Source organism: Euleptes europaea, chromosome 16 (assembly GCF_029931775.1).
Source record: "Euleptes europaea isolate rEulEur1 chromosome 16, rEulEur1.hap1, whole genome shotgun sequence".
In the NCBI taxonomy this organism is placed as follows: domain Eukaryota; kingdom Metazoa; phylum Chordata; class Lepidosauria; order Squamata; family Sphaerodactylidae; genus Euleptes; species Euleptes europaea.
Window position 1 is genome coordinate 5,214,811 of NC_079327.1, and position 13,141 is coordinate 5,227,951.

General features: G+C 48.2%; 1 protein-coding gene across 1 annotated transcript; it reads right to left on the reverse strand.

The window, feature by feature from the left end:
* Positions 1-7,252: 7,252 nt before the first annotated feature.
* Positions 7,253-12,227, reverse strand: PCDH20 (protocadherin 20). The gene is made up of 2 exons (XM_056862124.1): positions 12,108-12,227; positions 7,253-9,976 (listed from the first exon to the last, which is right to left on the reverse strand). The coding sequence occupies exons 1-2, from the start codon at positions 12,225-12,227 to the stop codon at positions 7,253-7,255; spliced, it is 2,844 nt and encodes a 947-aa protein (XP_056718102.1).
* Positions 12,228-13,141: the final 914 nt, after the last annotated feature.

The following is a 13,141-nucleotide window of genomic DNA, read 5'->3' on the forward strand; positions in this document are numbered from 1 at the left end:
GTGCCTATTATATTAGGTGCTGTGGAACACAGGCAGGACAATGCTGCTGCAGTCATCTTATGTGTGGGCTTCCTGGAGGCACCTGGTTGGCCACTGTGTGAACAGACTGCTGGACTTGATGTACCTTGGTCTGATCCAGCATGGCTTTTCTTATGTTCTTGAAGATTGTCATGGAGCCAGATCCGATTGGCTACGTAGAATTCACTATGGGAGCCCTGCCTGGTTGGAATCACTCAAGCGTCTAACCCACAAAGAAAAAAGAAACAACATTTGGGGTGAGGGCTACCCTTGCCAGCTCTAGTTGGGGAAGTTGCTGGAGATTCGAATGCAGAGTTTGCGGAGGGTGGAGTCTGAAGAGGGGAGAAAGCTCAACAGCAATGTGATGTCACAGAGTTAGGGTTACCAGCTCCAGGTTGGGAAACACGTGGAGATTTGGGGGATTGAGCCTGAGGAGGGTGGAGTTTAGGGAGGGGAGGGGCTTCCATGGGGTATAATGCCTAGGGTTGCCAGCTCCGGGTTGGGAAATACCTGGAGATTTTGGGGGCAGAGCCTGAGGAGGGCAGGGTTTGGAGAGGGGAGGGGACTTCAATGCCATAGAATCCAATTGTTAAACTGGCCATTTTCACCAGGTGAACTGATCTCTATTGGCTAGAAATCAGTTGTAATAGGGGGAGATCTCCGGCCACCACCTGGAGGTTGGCAACTCTAATAATGCCATAGAGTCCAGTTGCCAAAGTGGCCATTTTCTCCAGGTGAACTGATCTCTGGCATCTGGAGATCAGTTGTAATAGCAGGAGATCTGCACTCACTGGAGTGGAGATCTCCACTCACTCCACTACCTGGAGGCTGGCAACCCCACATAGAGTCCACTCTCCAAAACTCTCCAATTTCTCCAGGGGAACTGAACTCTGTAGTCTAGTTATAACTCCAGGAGAACTAGGGCTGCCAGCGCACTCTTCACCACTGGTGGGAGATTTTGGGGGGAGGAGCCTGAGGAGGGCAGAGTTTGGGGAGGGGAGGGACTTCAATGCCATAGAGTCCAATTGCCAAAGTGACCATTTTCTCCAGGTGACCTGACTTCTATTGGCTGGAGATCAGTTGTAATAGCAGATCTCCAGCTAGTAACTGGACGCTTTTTAATAAGAAACAACAGCACGAGGCTCATATGAAATGTTAAAGTCTTATCTTTACTCTTGAGTAGACCACAGTTCTTTACTCGAGACCACAATTTTTACATTAAAGTCTTATCTTTACTCTTGAGTAGACCACAACTCTTTACTCTTGAGTAGACCACAATTTTACATGTAACTGATTCATTACACTTCATCACACTCATTTCATTCATTATCGAAAGTACCTGGAGGCTGGCAACCCTAAGGAGAACTCCAGTCTCCATCTAGTAGGCCCTGCTCCTTGTAGGCTGGTATCCCTACACAGAGCAGAGGCAAAGAATGGCACCTAGGCAAGGACACACAGGGAAAACTACGGCACTGAATATTATTGGGGGAAAAGGACAGATCCACACCAGGTGTTTTTCAGGAAATATTTGACTATTCTTTGTCATGAAAAAGCAAAAGCAAAGAACATTTAGCGTATACCGAGCCAGATGGACCAATTGTCTGACTTGGCATAAGGCAGCTTCATCGCGACACAACCTGACTTCGTTCAAAATCACTGTTGCAGCACGTTTGGGTTGACAAAATTGACACTGTTCTTTGCTGCAGCTGCAGAAAACAAAGCAACTTTAGAAGTTGCAAGCTTACATTTATCATATTAACAATGCAGTTTTCCAAACAAGAGAAATTTTTTTAAATTGTTTAGCAGGGAATGACCCCCCCCCCCCCCCAAGAATGAAGACAGAAAATAAACAATATGGATGAGCTTCCATAAAAGATAATCCAGAAATATAAAACCTGGTCTTGGATTCAGTTTTAGAGTATCAACATTCCCGGATAAAATAGCAGGAGTCCAGTAGCACCTTAAAGCCTAACAACATTTCTAGCAAGGTACAACAAACAAAGCAGGCGGTCTCTTGCTGAAGAAGGAGACCTGGTCTCTTTGTGAGTAACAATCCTTTTTTTTTTTTTAATAAACAGGATATTAAGTGATATTTTATGTAAGGAAAAGCATTATGTAAGGAGAATCAAACCTGGTTCTCCAGATTAGAGTCCATCGTTCTTAACCACTATACCACGCTGGCTCTCTACCGATAGGGTTGCTAGCTTTGGGTGGGAAAATACCTGGAGATTTGGGGGGTGGAGCCTGGGGAGGGCAGGGTTTGGGGAGGAACTGCAGAAAGATATAATAGAGTCCACCCTCCAAAGCAGTAATTTTCTCCAGAGGAACTGACCTTGTCTTGAGAGCAATTGTAATAGCAGGAAATCTCCAGGTGCCACCTGGAGGTTGGCAATCCTATTTACAGACCTACACGTTTCAAAGAGAGAATGAAAACAAGGAACAGCCTTTCCCAACTGTTTGCTTTCCCACAAGTGATATTTAGAGGGTTCCCTGTATTGGACATTAGATGTTCCATTTAATAACTATGGCAAATGGTAATCTTAGGATAGTTGGCAAAAATATGGTTCCCGTTCAGACACCCTGAATTCACAAAGATGACACAGATCGAATCTGCCAGGATATGATAAAGATAAATGGAAGTGCACTGAATCTACTAAACTCTACCATTGCATAAACCTCTGTCCAATCAATGAATGTCAAAAACAATGTGGAATTATGGAGATGAAAGGAACAACAAAAGGCCTTCTTGAGCACCTCAAGAGCATGCCTTAAGGGGAGCTCATCATTTGGTTGCTGCAGATAGAATGCTTGTGTCAGCTCATGTGAAGGGCATCAGTTAACAGATTTAGCATTGACTCATCGAGCGTGAATTGACTGGAAATGGGAAGGACCATGGCTCAGTGGCACAGATGGCCTAGGCTAGCCCAGTCTCGTAATGCCTTGGAAGCTAAGCAAGGTCAGCCCTGGTTAGTATTTGGATGGGTTGCACATGAACACATGAAGCTGCCTTATACTGAACCAGACCCTTGGTCCATCAATAGGGATACCAACCTCCAGGTACTAGCTGGAGATCTCCTGCTAATTCAACTGATCTCCAGCCGATAGAGATCAGATCACCTGGAGAAAAATGGCCACTTTGGCAATTGAACTCTATGGCCTTGAAGTCCCTCCCCAAACCCCGCCCTCCTCAGGCTCCACCCAAAAATCTCCTACCAGTGGCGAAGAGGGACCTGGCAACCCTATCCATCAAAGTCAGTATTGTCTACTCAGACCTGCTAGCAGCTCTCTAGGCTCTTAGGTAGAGGTCTTTCACATCACCTAGCTGCCTAGTCCCTTTAACTGGAGATGCCGGGGATTGAACCTGGGACCTTCTGCAGCCAAGCAGATGCTCTGCCACTGAGCCACGGCCCCTCCCCAACACATGAACACATGAAGCTGCCTTATACTGAATCAGACCCTTGGTCCATCAAAGTCAGTACTGTCTACTCAGACTGGTAGTGGCTCTCCAGGGTCTCAGGCAGAGGGCTTTCACATCTCCTACTTGCCTGGTCCCTTTAACTGGAGATGCCGGGGAATGAACCTGGGACCTTCTGCATGCCAAGCAGATGCTCTACCACTGAGCCATGGCTAGGGTCACTACGCAGGGTCACTACGCAGAGACACACAATGACAACCCACCTCTGTGCATCTCTTGCCTTGAAACCCTGTGGGGTCACCATACGTTGGCTGACTTGACAGCCCTTTCTTTCACCACCAGCTCAGTGGTGGGGCCTATGCAAAAGGTCCCATGATCATTCCCCAACATCTCCTCTTAAAAGGAACAGGCGGTAGGTGGTGCGAAAGACCACTACCTGAGACCCTGAAGAGCTTCTGCCAGTCAGCGTAGACAACACAACACTGACCTTGTTCTCATTCAGTATAAGGCAGCCTCACATGTTCATGCAGAGTGGTATTCCGGCATGTGGGAAATGACCTTTGCCTGTACTCTTAAAAGCTGCTGTTGCTATAGGTCTGCCCCCATGTGGTCTTCTGGCCTTTGTGTGGCCCACCTATGTTGAAAAAGGACTTTACAGAGCTGGATGATGTGGACAGAAGAAGAAGATGATGATGAAGAAGAAGAGTTGGTTTTTATATGCCGACTTTCTCTGCCTCTTAAGGAAGAATCAAACCAGCTTACAATCACCTTCCTTTCCCTTCCCAATAGACACCTTGTGAGGTAGGTGGGGCTGAGTGTGACTAGCCCAAGGTCACCCAGCTGGCTTCGTGTGTAGGACTGGGGAAACCAATCAAGTTCACCAGATTATCGCCCGCCACTCATGTGGAGGAGCGGGGCATCAAACCCGGTTCTCCAGATCAGACTCCACTGCTCCAAACCACCACTCCTAACCACTACACCACGCTGGCTCTCAGCCCAAACCCCACCCCATCTATGTTCTAAAATGTAACACGTTCATCATGTATCGGAGTGCCCTGACAGTTTTGCCTCACGTGGATATTGTCTTCACAAGTAACATGGTCAGAAAGTTGCACGGGTAAAGGAATAGAGACTGTGGCCTACATTACTACCCATCACTATAAGTATGATCCACACTAGGTAGTTTCCACACCTCTTAACGTATCACGTTTACAAGCTCATGCTTCGTTTCAGCTCTTTGAGATTTCTGTTTGTTTTCACATTTCAGTAGTGCAGACCCCATTGTTCAGTTCCCAGGTTGTCCCGTCCTGCTGATTGTATTCCACTTACGCTATGCAATCCGCCTTGAGTCTCAGCAAGAAAGGTGGACTATTAATTACCAAATAAAATAAATAAATGAGTACATGTATAGATGGGAGGGAAGGAAGCATGGTACAGCCTGATCTTGTCAGCTCTCAGAAGCTAAGCAGAGTCAGCCTTGTGTTAGTACTTGGGTGGGAGACCACTAAGGAATTCCAGGGTTGCTACGCAGAGGAAGGCAATGGCAGACCACCTCTGAATGTCTCTTGCCTTGAGAACCCCATAAGGGGTTGCCATAAGCCAGCTGTGACCAGACAGCACTTTACACACACACATATATATTGATAGGGAAGCATCTCCCAAAGAAAGTACATGTGGGTGACATCACAACAGCTTGGATTCCCTCAAGGTACAAAAATATAAATACTTAGAGTTTATATAAAAGGCTATCAAATTAAAAAAAAGATTATGAAAATATAGAGTTTTTTTATTTGCAGACATATAAACACTTTTGGTACAGTACAGACATATTGTCAGAACTCAAGAAAGTGTCAGGTTTAAGCTTAACACTAATTTGCCTTGTTTTACAAGATAACAGTTTGACGGAGGCATCTGACATGTTTTCGAGATCTTATAATGAATGCTAAAGGTGTGCATTGTTGATAAGGAGCCACTGCTTTTCACCTGCAGAGGCAGACAGGTGTATAAATTTCTAGGAAGTCTCCAAGCACGTCTCTAGAGAGGCAGCATATACATTTTTAAAATAAATAAAAAGGAAAATTCTGGATCCAGAAGAATATGTTTATGAAGAGGGCCAAGAATTTTTTTTAAAAAAATTAGTTGCACCTCGCACAAAATACCCATCCAGAGAGTAGCAATAGTCAACACATAAAACTGAATTTCCAGAAAACTGAGAATGAGAAGCTATTTTTTTTGTTTCCATCTAAATGATCTAATTCAGAAACATCACATTAAGAACAAAAACCCAAATTTTAAAATAAGAGAGTTGCACAAATGTTTACTAACGGACTGCCAGAAGTACAAAGCATCATGAATGGTTTTGTGAGAAGTCAGGGTTTAACTGGGATTACTGGATGAAAAATACTTTTTCGTGGTGGTGGGTGGGTGGGTACGGAGCTGTACTATTCTGGAACAAAGAGACATTCACGGTGGGCACCGATCCAGAGATCCTTGCACGCTGTTGGATGCTGCATGCAAAGCAAATGATTACTATGGTCAACTCTGACAACCTCGGATTCATTAGTTTATGGCGTGTGTTAAGTAGGTAGGGTTGCCAGGTCCTCTTCGCCATCGACGGGATGTTTTTGGGGTGGAGCCTGAGGAGGGACTTCATTGCCATAGAGTCCGATTGCCAAAGTGGGCATTTTCTCCAGGTGAACTGACCTCTATTGGCCATAGCGGGAGATTTCCAGCTACTACCTGGAGGCTGGCGACCCTAAAAGTAGGATTGTGTTTGTGTTATAGCTCTCGTCCACTGCAACAGGAAGAAAAACAAACACCCTGGTCTCAATTGAACTTCACTGGATGTTGTATTTTGAAGGATCAAGCCTTTGGATCAGAGGATCGGTGGCAGAATGTCAGCTGTCTCCCCTTTGCCAAAGTTACCCGGAAGGTTTGGTGGGACTTTGCAGAGAGGCATTCCATGAAGCGTGAAGCTCTGCACCGAAAAATAAAATAGCAATACCACCCTCCCTCTTTCCCATGCATCCATGGGCCTCCTCAGACCCCTGTTGAGCTGTTGTTTTCTGAAAGAAATGCCACAGTATTTGAGAACAGAGGGTGAAGTGCGTTCGCTACCCACATTCAATGGAAAACTGAGCATCTGGGTTCCCTTCATAATCTCACAAGGGGATAGTGCTTGCCCTCAAGAAATTGCACTTCTTAATGCCTTTCCTATATATATATATTTTTAAAAAACAACAACATCTGAGGTAATAAAACATTCTGTTTTGATTTACCAGTGCATATTTTCTGGTTGCCATCTTCTCATATATACATACATTGCTTATACCTCAAGCCTATACTTTATTATCTTTTATTCTTTAGGGAAACCCCCCCCCCAACACATTTTAAAATAGACTTTTCATTTTCTCGTAAATGGTCTTATTTACAGGAATGGCTGATGCCCTCTTGTGGTCAAAAACGACTTACAGGAATGAAGAACAGGACGAATGTGTCATCCATCTTACCTGCCGCTTCACGAACCCTGACTTGGTTTATGGACGGCTCTCGTGAAAGACCATGTCTTCTCAGACAAGGTTAATAGCTGTTAGCACTAAGATTTGATTTTTTTTTTAAAAAAAAGGCTGTACAATGAATCTGATTTTCTTTCTTTTTTTCTTTTTTTAAAAACCTGTAAACAGCTATGTACAATTTATAATAAGTAATAAATTATTGGTCCTTCATTGTAGCTGCAGCCAACAATTCCCCCCCACTTGGGAAGTTCGTCATTGCTCAAAATCGTCTAAGGTTTGGTTGAGAATGTCTTGTACGAAGCCATCAGATGTTAGAAATCTCCATCGGTTTCTTCTCGAGCATATGCAGACTGAGGCCTCCATTTAATGGGATTTGTACTTCCAAGTTTTCATCGCCTTGGTGATATTTCCTCCCTTTCCTTAGGCAGATGTAAATCCCCATCCCAGTCACCAGAGTGATTGAACCCAAGCTGATTACTGATAGGGCCACCAAGGTTGGCATGCAGGATGCCAGCTCTACTTTTGTGTGCGTGGGCTCTATTGAAATCTGTGGCTCTTTCTCCTCGACGTTTATGTCCGGTTCCTTCCTTAACAGACTTTCAATGTAGCTCTCGTTGCTCACCGTATCGTTGACAAAGAGGTTCACCATGACTGTGGAATGGAGCGGCTCTGGGTATCCGTGATCGCTCACTTTAACGAGAAGTCGATAGAGGCCATAATCGTTTTGCATGAGAGACTCTTCCAGAGTGATATTGCCGGTCTTGGCATCAATTTTAAAGGAGTCTGGCCGCGGGCCTCTTCTACCGATGATACTGTACGCGATGACCGCGTTCATACCGGTGTCATTGTCTACAGCATAGACTTCTGTGATCGGAGATCCGGGCAGTGTAGAGGGGAGGACTAGCAGGTAAGACATATTTGACTGAGGGAACAAGACCAACGGTGGGTTGTCATTTATATCAAGCAAAAGGATGGTTATTTTGGCCGTGGAGGACAAAGGAGGGTCACCTCCATCAACCGCTTCAACCCACAAGGTGTACGAACTCTGCTGTTCCCTGTCCAGGGAGACTTTTGCCCTCAACACCCCTTTGCCCGTGTCGATAACGAAGATATCACTGCTGTTTATGACAGAAAGGGCGACCCATCCATTTTGCCCTATATCTGCATCTGTGACACTTATAACTCCAATTTCGCCAAAGCCTGGGAAGTTCTCTGGTACAAAAAAACTGAAATCCTTGTTAATAAATCTTGGACTGTTATCATTTTTATCCAAAACTGAGATGGTCACGGTGGCTATCGATTCTCGGGGAGGCATTCCACAATCTACTGCTTTGACGGTATAGCGGTATTTTTCTCTTTCTTCTCTATCCAGTTGAGTGGAAACTGTAAGGACTCCAGTGACTTTATCTAGAGAAAAATACGACGGGGCTTCAGGCCCTAGGAAATAAGATATTTGTCCTCTTTCTCCGCTGTCAGCATCTGTTGCGTGCAGCTTGGTCAAAAAAGCATTAGGAGCATTATTTTCCTCAATAGATAATTCTATCAGAGGTTGGGAGAACACAGGAGAGTTGTCATTATCATCCAGAATATTCACTTTCATTATTTTAGTGATGTGGAATCCTTCTGAATTCCATGCAACCACTGATATTTCATAGTGCCTCTGAGTTTCAAAATCCAATGTCTTTGTAGTTTCCAGTAAGTACTCATTGTGGTACGGTTTGTATGGTGACAATCTGAACGGTCCATCCCCTTCCAAGTAGCAATCCACTTTGTATTTCTCATCCGGGTCTTTTATGGTAAAAAATGCTATTGGTGTGTTAACAGGTTCCAGCTCTCTCAGGTAAACCACCCCCTCAGCTTCATTTGCTATGAAACGAGGAATTATTTCTGGTGGTCTCAGCATTACTTTTATGATGGATACGACCACAGTGATCACTGCTGGGATACAACCAGGACTGTTGGCCAATATGCTCAACCTGTGAAGACGAGGCGTGTCCCCACTGATCCTCTTGGCGAGCTGGATGGTTCCCGTCCTTTCGTCAAGGCGAAACAAAGCACGGGACGACTGTGGTACCTTTTGGCTATAGGAGTAGGTAATCTCGGCATTGATGCCCTGGTCTGCATCTGTAGCATAGACAGAGGCTATGCGCAAACCAGTGCTAGAGTTCCCAAACACAGTGACGTTCAGTTGAGTCTCGTTGAACTGGGGACAATTGTCGTTGATGTCGCTGATACCAATAGTGAGGGTGGCACTGCCCACCAGTGGTGGAACTCCTCCATCCTCTGCACTTATGAGGGTGACATACTCATCTCTGGTCTCCCTGTCCAAAGCGCCCATGACAATCAGGTATGGCGTCCTTTCTCCATTTTCATTCTCCTCAACGTCCAACGTAAAAACCCCATAGTTCTCTTGCAGGTGGTATGTCTGGACCCCATTTGTCCCCATGTCCGGATCCACAGCCGGATGCTCAATGGCTAAGCGGGTATTGATGGGTGAATTCTCAGGCACAAAGAGGTGTATCTGTGGGGTGGGGAAACACGGCGCGTTGTCGTTGACATCATGGATGGCGATCTTCACCTTGACTAGGCGGAAATATTCCTGCGGCAACACCAACACGTCCAGCAGCAGCAAGCATGACTCAGAAGACAGTACCGGGGAGGAAGACGAAGAGGCAACCACAGAAGACCCTACGTTATCCTCTGTACACAGCTCCTCCCGGTCAATCTCGCGTGCAGAGGTGCGCAGCTCTCCCGTCCGATTGTCCAGGTTTATGTACGAACTACCCAATCCCTGGGAGGCAAGGCTGAAGGAGAGGGGGGTTTTCCCCCATTGCTGGGGCAGCTGCTGTTTCCCTTCAGCCCCTGCCTCTTCCTCTACCACCCCCTGAAGTTGTAAATCCTGGGCAAGATTCCCAATGAGGACTCCGGCGGGCAGCCCCTCATTGATGCTATAGAAGAGTTCGGTGGCACGACTGTAGCTCGCGAAACAGTTGAAAGGTCCCAGGAAGAGCAGGAAAAGGAATAGATTCTGGGGGGAGACAGAGAGAGGCAAGAGATTAATGATTAGGGACATGATCCTTGCTGTATTTCATCAGCACCCTCTGCCGTTGCCCCAAGAGGAAGGTCTTCCTGTGTAAGATATTACACACATCTTTGGTTCCCATCAAATGATCCTACGCAGGCTTCAGTTCACCACTCTCTGGGTGCATCACCCGACCCACATTCTGACACTCAACAGGCCTCTGACCTCCATATCTTCCCCTCTATGTAATGCCAAATGTCAGCCTTCAACCTAAAATAGATCATCATCTCTCCCTCTCTCTCTCTCTGTTACACAGCATACCACCTGTCCTTGAAACATCACATTCATTATAAATAGACCCAGCCAATCACGTTTACCTTCCAACATACATTAACTTCTTAACAGAAATGTTGGGGGAGAGGACTGGTATGGACACAGAGGCGGGTGTGGGGGATTTTTAAAACCCCACATCACACTCCATAGCCCCTACAGAGGAATAATACCCTTTCCCTCAATATTTACATTCTTTTTTTCCCTTTCCATTCCTTCGCCCTTTTCTCCAATACACCAGCACCTTTGTCCAGTTGTTAACAGATCACCATTGGCACAAGACACTGTCTCGTAAACACTACCAAGAGCTGTTGAAATCTACCTTTTGTCTTGCGACTCTGTGAAATTCTAACCTGCGTGCGGCTTATTTCACCATGCCAGAAGCACCTGGGTACTATCTGCTATCCCCCCCCCCAAAAAAAATCTATTAAATAGGATCTCCCCCTGCTGTCCGGCCCATCTGCTCCCTGACCTCAAAGTGGGGGTTGGCATTACCCTGGGCATGTAAGAAAGGGCCCCGAGAGCCAAACACTGGCACAACCCTCCCTACCCTCCTGATCTGCCTAAGTTCACAGATTCAGCCTTGCTGTCAGGTGGCCATCTAGCCTCTGCTTAAAAACCTCCAGAGGAGGAGAACCCACCACCTCTCAAGGAAGCTTGTCCCTTCTCCAACTGCCAGGAAGTTCTTCCAAATGTTTAGCTGGAAACTCTTCCACTTTAATTTCAAACTGTGGGTTCTGGTCCGACCTTCTGGGACAACAGAAAACAACTCGGTACCCTCCTCTCTATGACAGCCCTTCAAGTGCTTGAAGATGGTTCTCATGTCCCCTCTCCGTCATCTCCTCTCCAGGCTAAGCACACCCAGCTCCTTCAACCTTTCCTCATAGGACTTGGTCTCCAGACCCCCTCACCATCGGCCTTGCATAGGTTCTGCAGTGCTGCCAACTTCCCTAACATTTGGCAACTTGGGGCCAGAGCTGGGAAAGGATCGCTCGCCACCCTTGTCCCACACATCTCTCGTCTTCCTAAAACACATACCCTGGGCATGGTGTGCTTTATCACGGGGGCGGGGGGAGCCACCCTGCTGCGATCCTACGCGCTCTCCCTCCCCAAGTCCTTTTAGCACAGGCTCAGGCTGCTTGTTCAGTCGATCTTATTCGCGGTAAAAGACGCCCGGGGGTTGCAGACAGACCTAAGCGCAGGCCTTTCGGTCCCTATTGCGAATTCGGCGGAATTTCAGCAGGCTCGCTGGCGGGGGGAAAAAGGAGGGGGGTTGCAAACTAGCAGCACGGGCTGCTGAAACTGTTGCGTCTCCCCCCCCCCCCCACGGCGCGCCTATTGGAATCCACTTGTGCACGGCCCCCACTTGCAAATCATTATTATTATTATTATTATTATTATTATTATTATTATTATTATTACTCCATTTTCTGATGAGCTCAAAGCAACAGCCCCGTCCGTCTCTCTACAGCGACGGGAGTTCGGGATCCAGCCTCCGTCCCCCAACTTGGCAGCCTGCCTTTCTGCACGCTTGGGGGAGGGGGGATTTCGGCGGGGGTCCCTCCCAAAGCCCCTTCGCAGACCCCTAGAAAAAACCCTTCGCAGATCCCAAAACCCCCTCTGCAGACCCCCAAACCCCCTTTGCGGACCCCGACCCCCCACACCTTTGCAGATCGGGAGTCCCGCGTGCGAATGCCGACAGCCAAAACTTTGATCTCTCTCCCTCCCCCCCATCAATAAATACCCTACCGACCCCCCCAACCAACCAACCAACCAACCAACCCCCCCCCCCCCCCCGCAGACGTACCCGCAGGCTCTCCTGGCCGCCGCCGGCGCTGCTCCTCGCCGGCGCGCCCCGCCGCCCCATCGCCGGCCGCCCGCTGGAGCCGGGGCGCGGGGCCGGCTGGCTCCCAGCGGGGCGGCGCATCTCCCCGGGCGCGCAGTCAGCCGCGGGGGCCGAGCAGGAGCAGCCGGCCGCCGCCGCTCGCCATGCGGAGGGGCTCCGCCGCCCGCCCGCCCGCCCGGCCCGGCCAGACCCCCGGGGCTCCTGCCCGTGGGGAAGCGAAGGCGCGGCCGCCTGGCGGGCTCCGGCCGGGCAGGGGGAGAGCGAGAGCGCGCGCCGCCGCGCCTTCCCCCCGCTTTGGCGTCGGGTTTATGTAAGAGGTGGGCGGGGGACGCCGGGCGGCGGAGAGCGGGGCGGGGGGGACCCGCTCCGAGGGGCTTTCCCGGCGTCGGGCGGCTGAGCCGGACCCTGGGTCCATCCAAGTCTGTATTGTCTGCTCAGACCGGCAGCGGCTCTCCAGGGTCTCGGGCGGAGAAGGTCTTTCGCATCGCCTCCTTGCCTGGTCCCTTTCACTGGAGGTGAACCGGCGACCTTCTGCATGCCAGGGAGATGAGCCTAGCCCCTTTACCTGGGGACTGAACCTGGGACCTTCTGTGCGAAGCAGATGCTCTACCGCTGAGCCAGGGCCCCTCCACAACACATCAACACAGGAAGCTGCTTTGGTTCTTGTAGGTTATCCGGGCTGTGTGACCGTGGTCTTGGTATTTTCTTTCCTGACGTTTCGCCCGCAGCTGTGGCCGGCATCTTCAGAGTAGTAACACTGAAGGACAGTGTCTCTCAGTGTCAAGGGTGTAGGAAGAGTAATATATAGTCAGAAAGGGGTTGGGTTTGAGCTGAGTATTGTCCTGCACAAGTAATGTGCTAATCATTGTCCTGTAAGTATCAAGATAATGTGCTAATGAGGGTATGGTATGTTAATATGGAACCATTGTATCCTGAAGTGATCTGTTAATGTGTGTAATCCAAGGCTAATATGCATGGCTATTGTTGAATGTTGT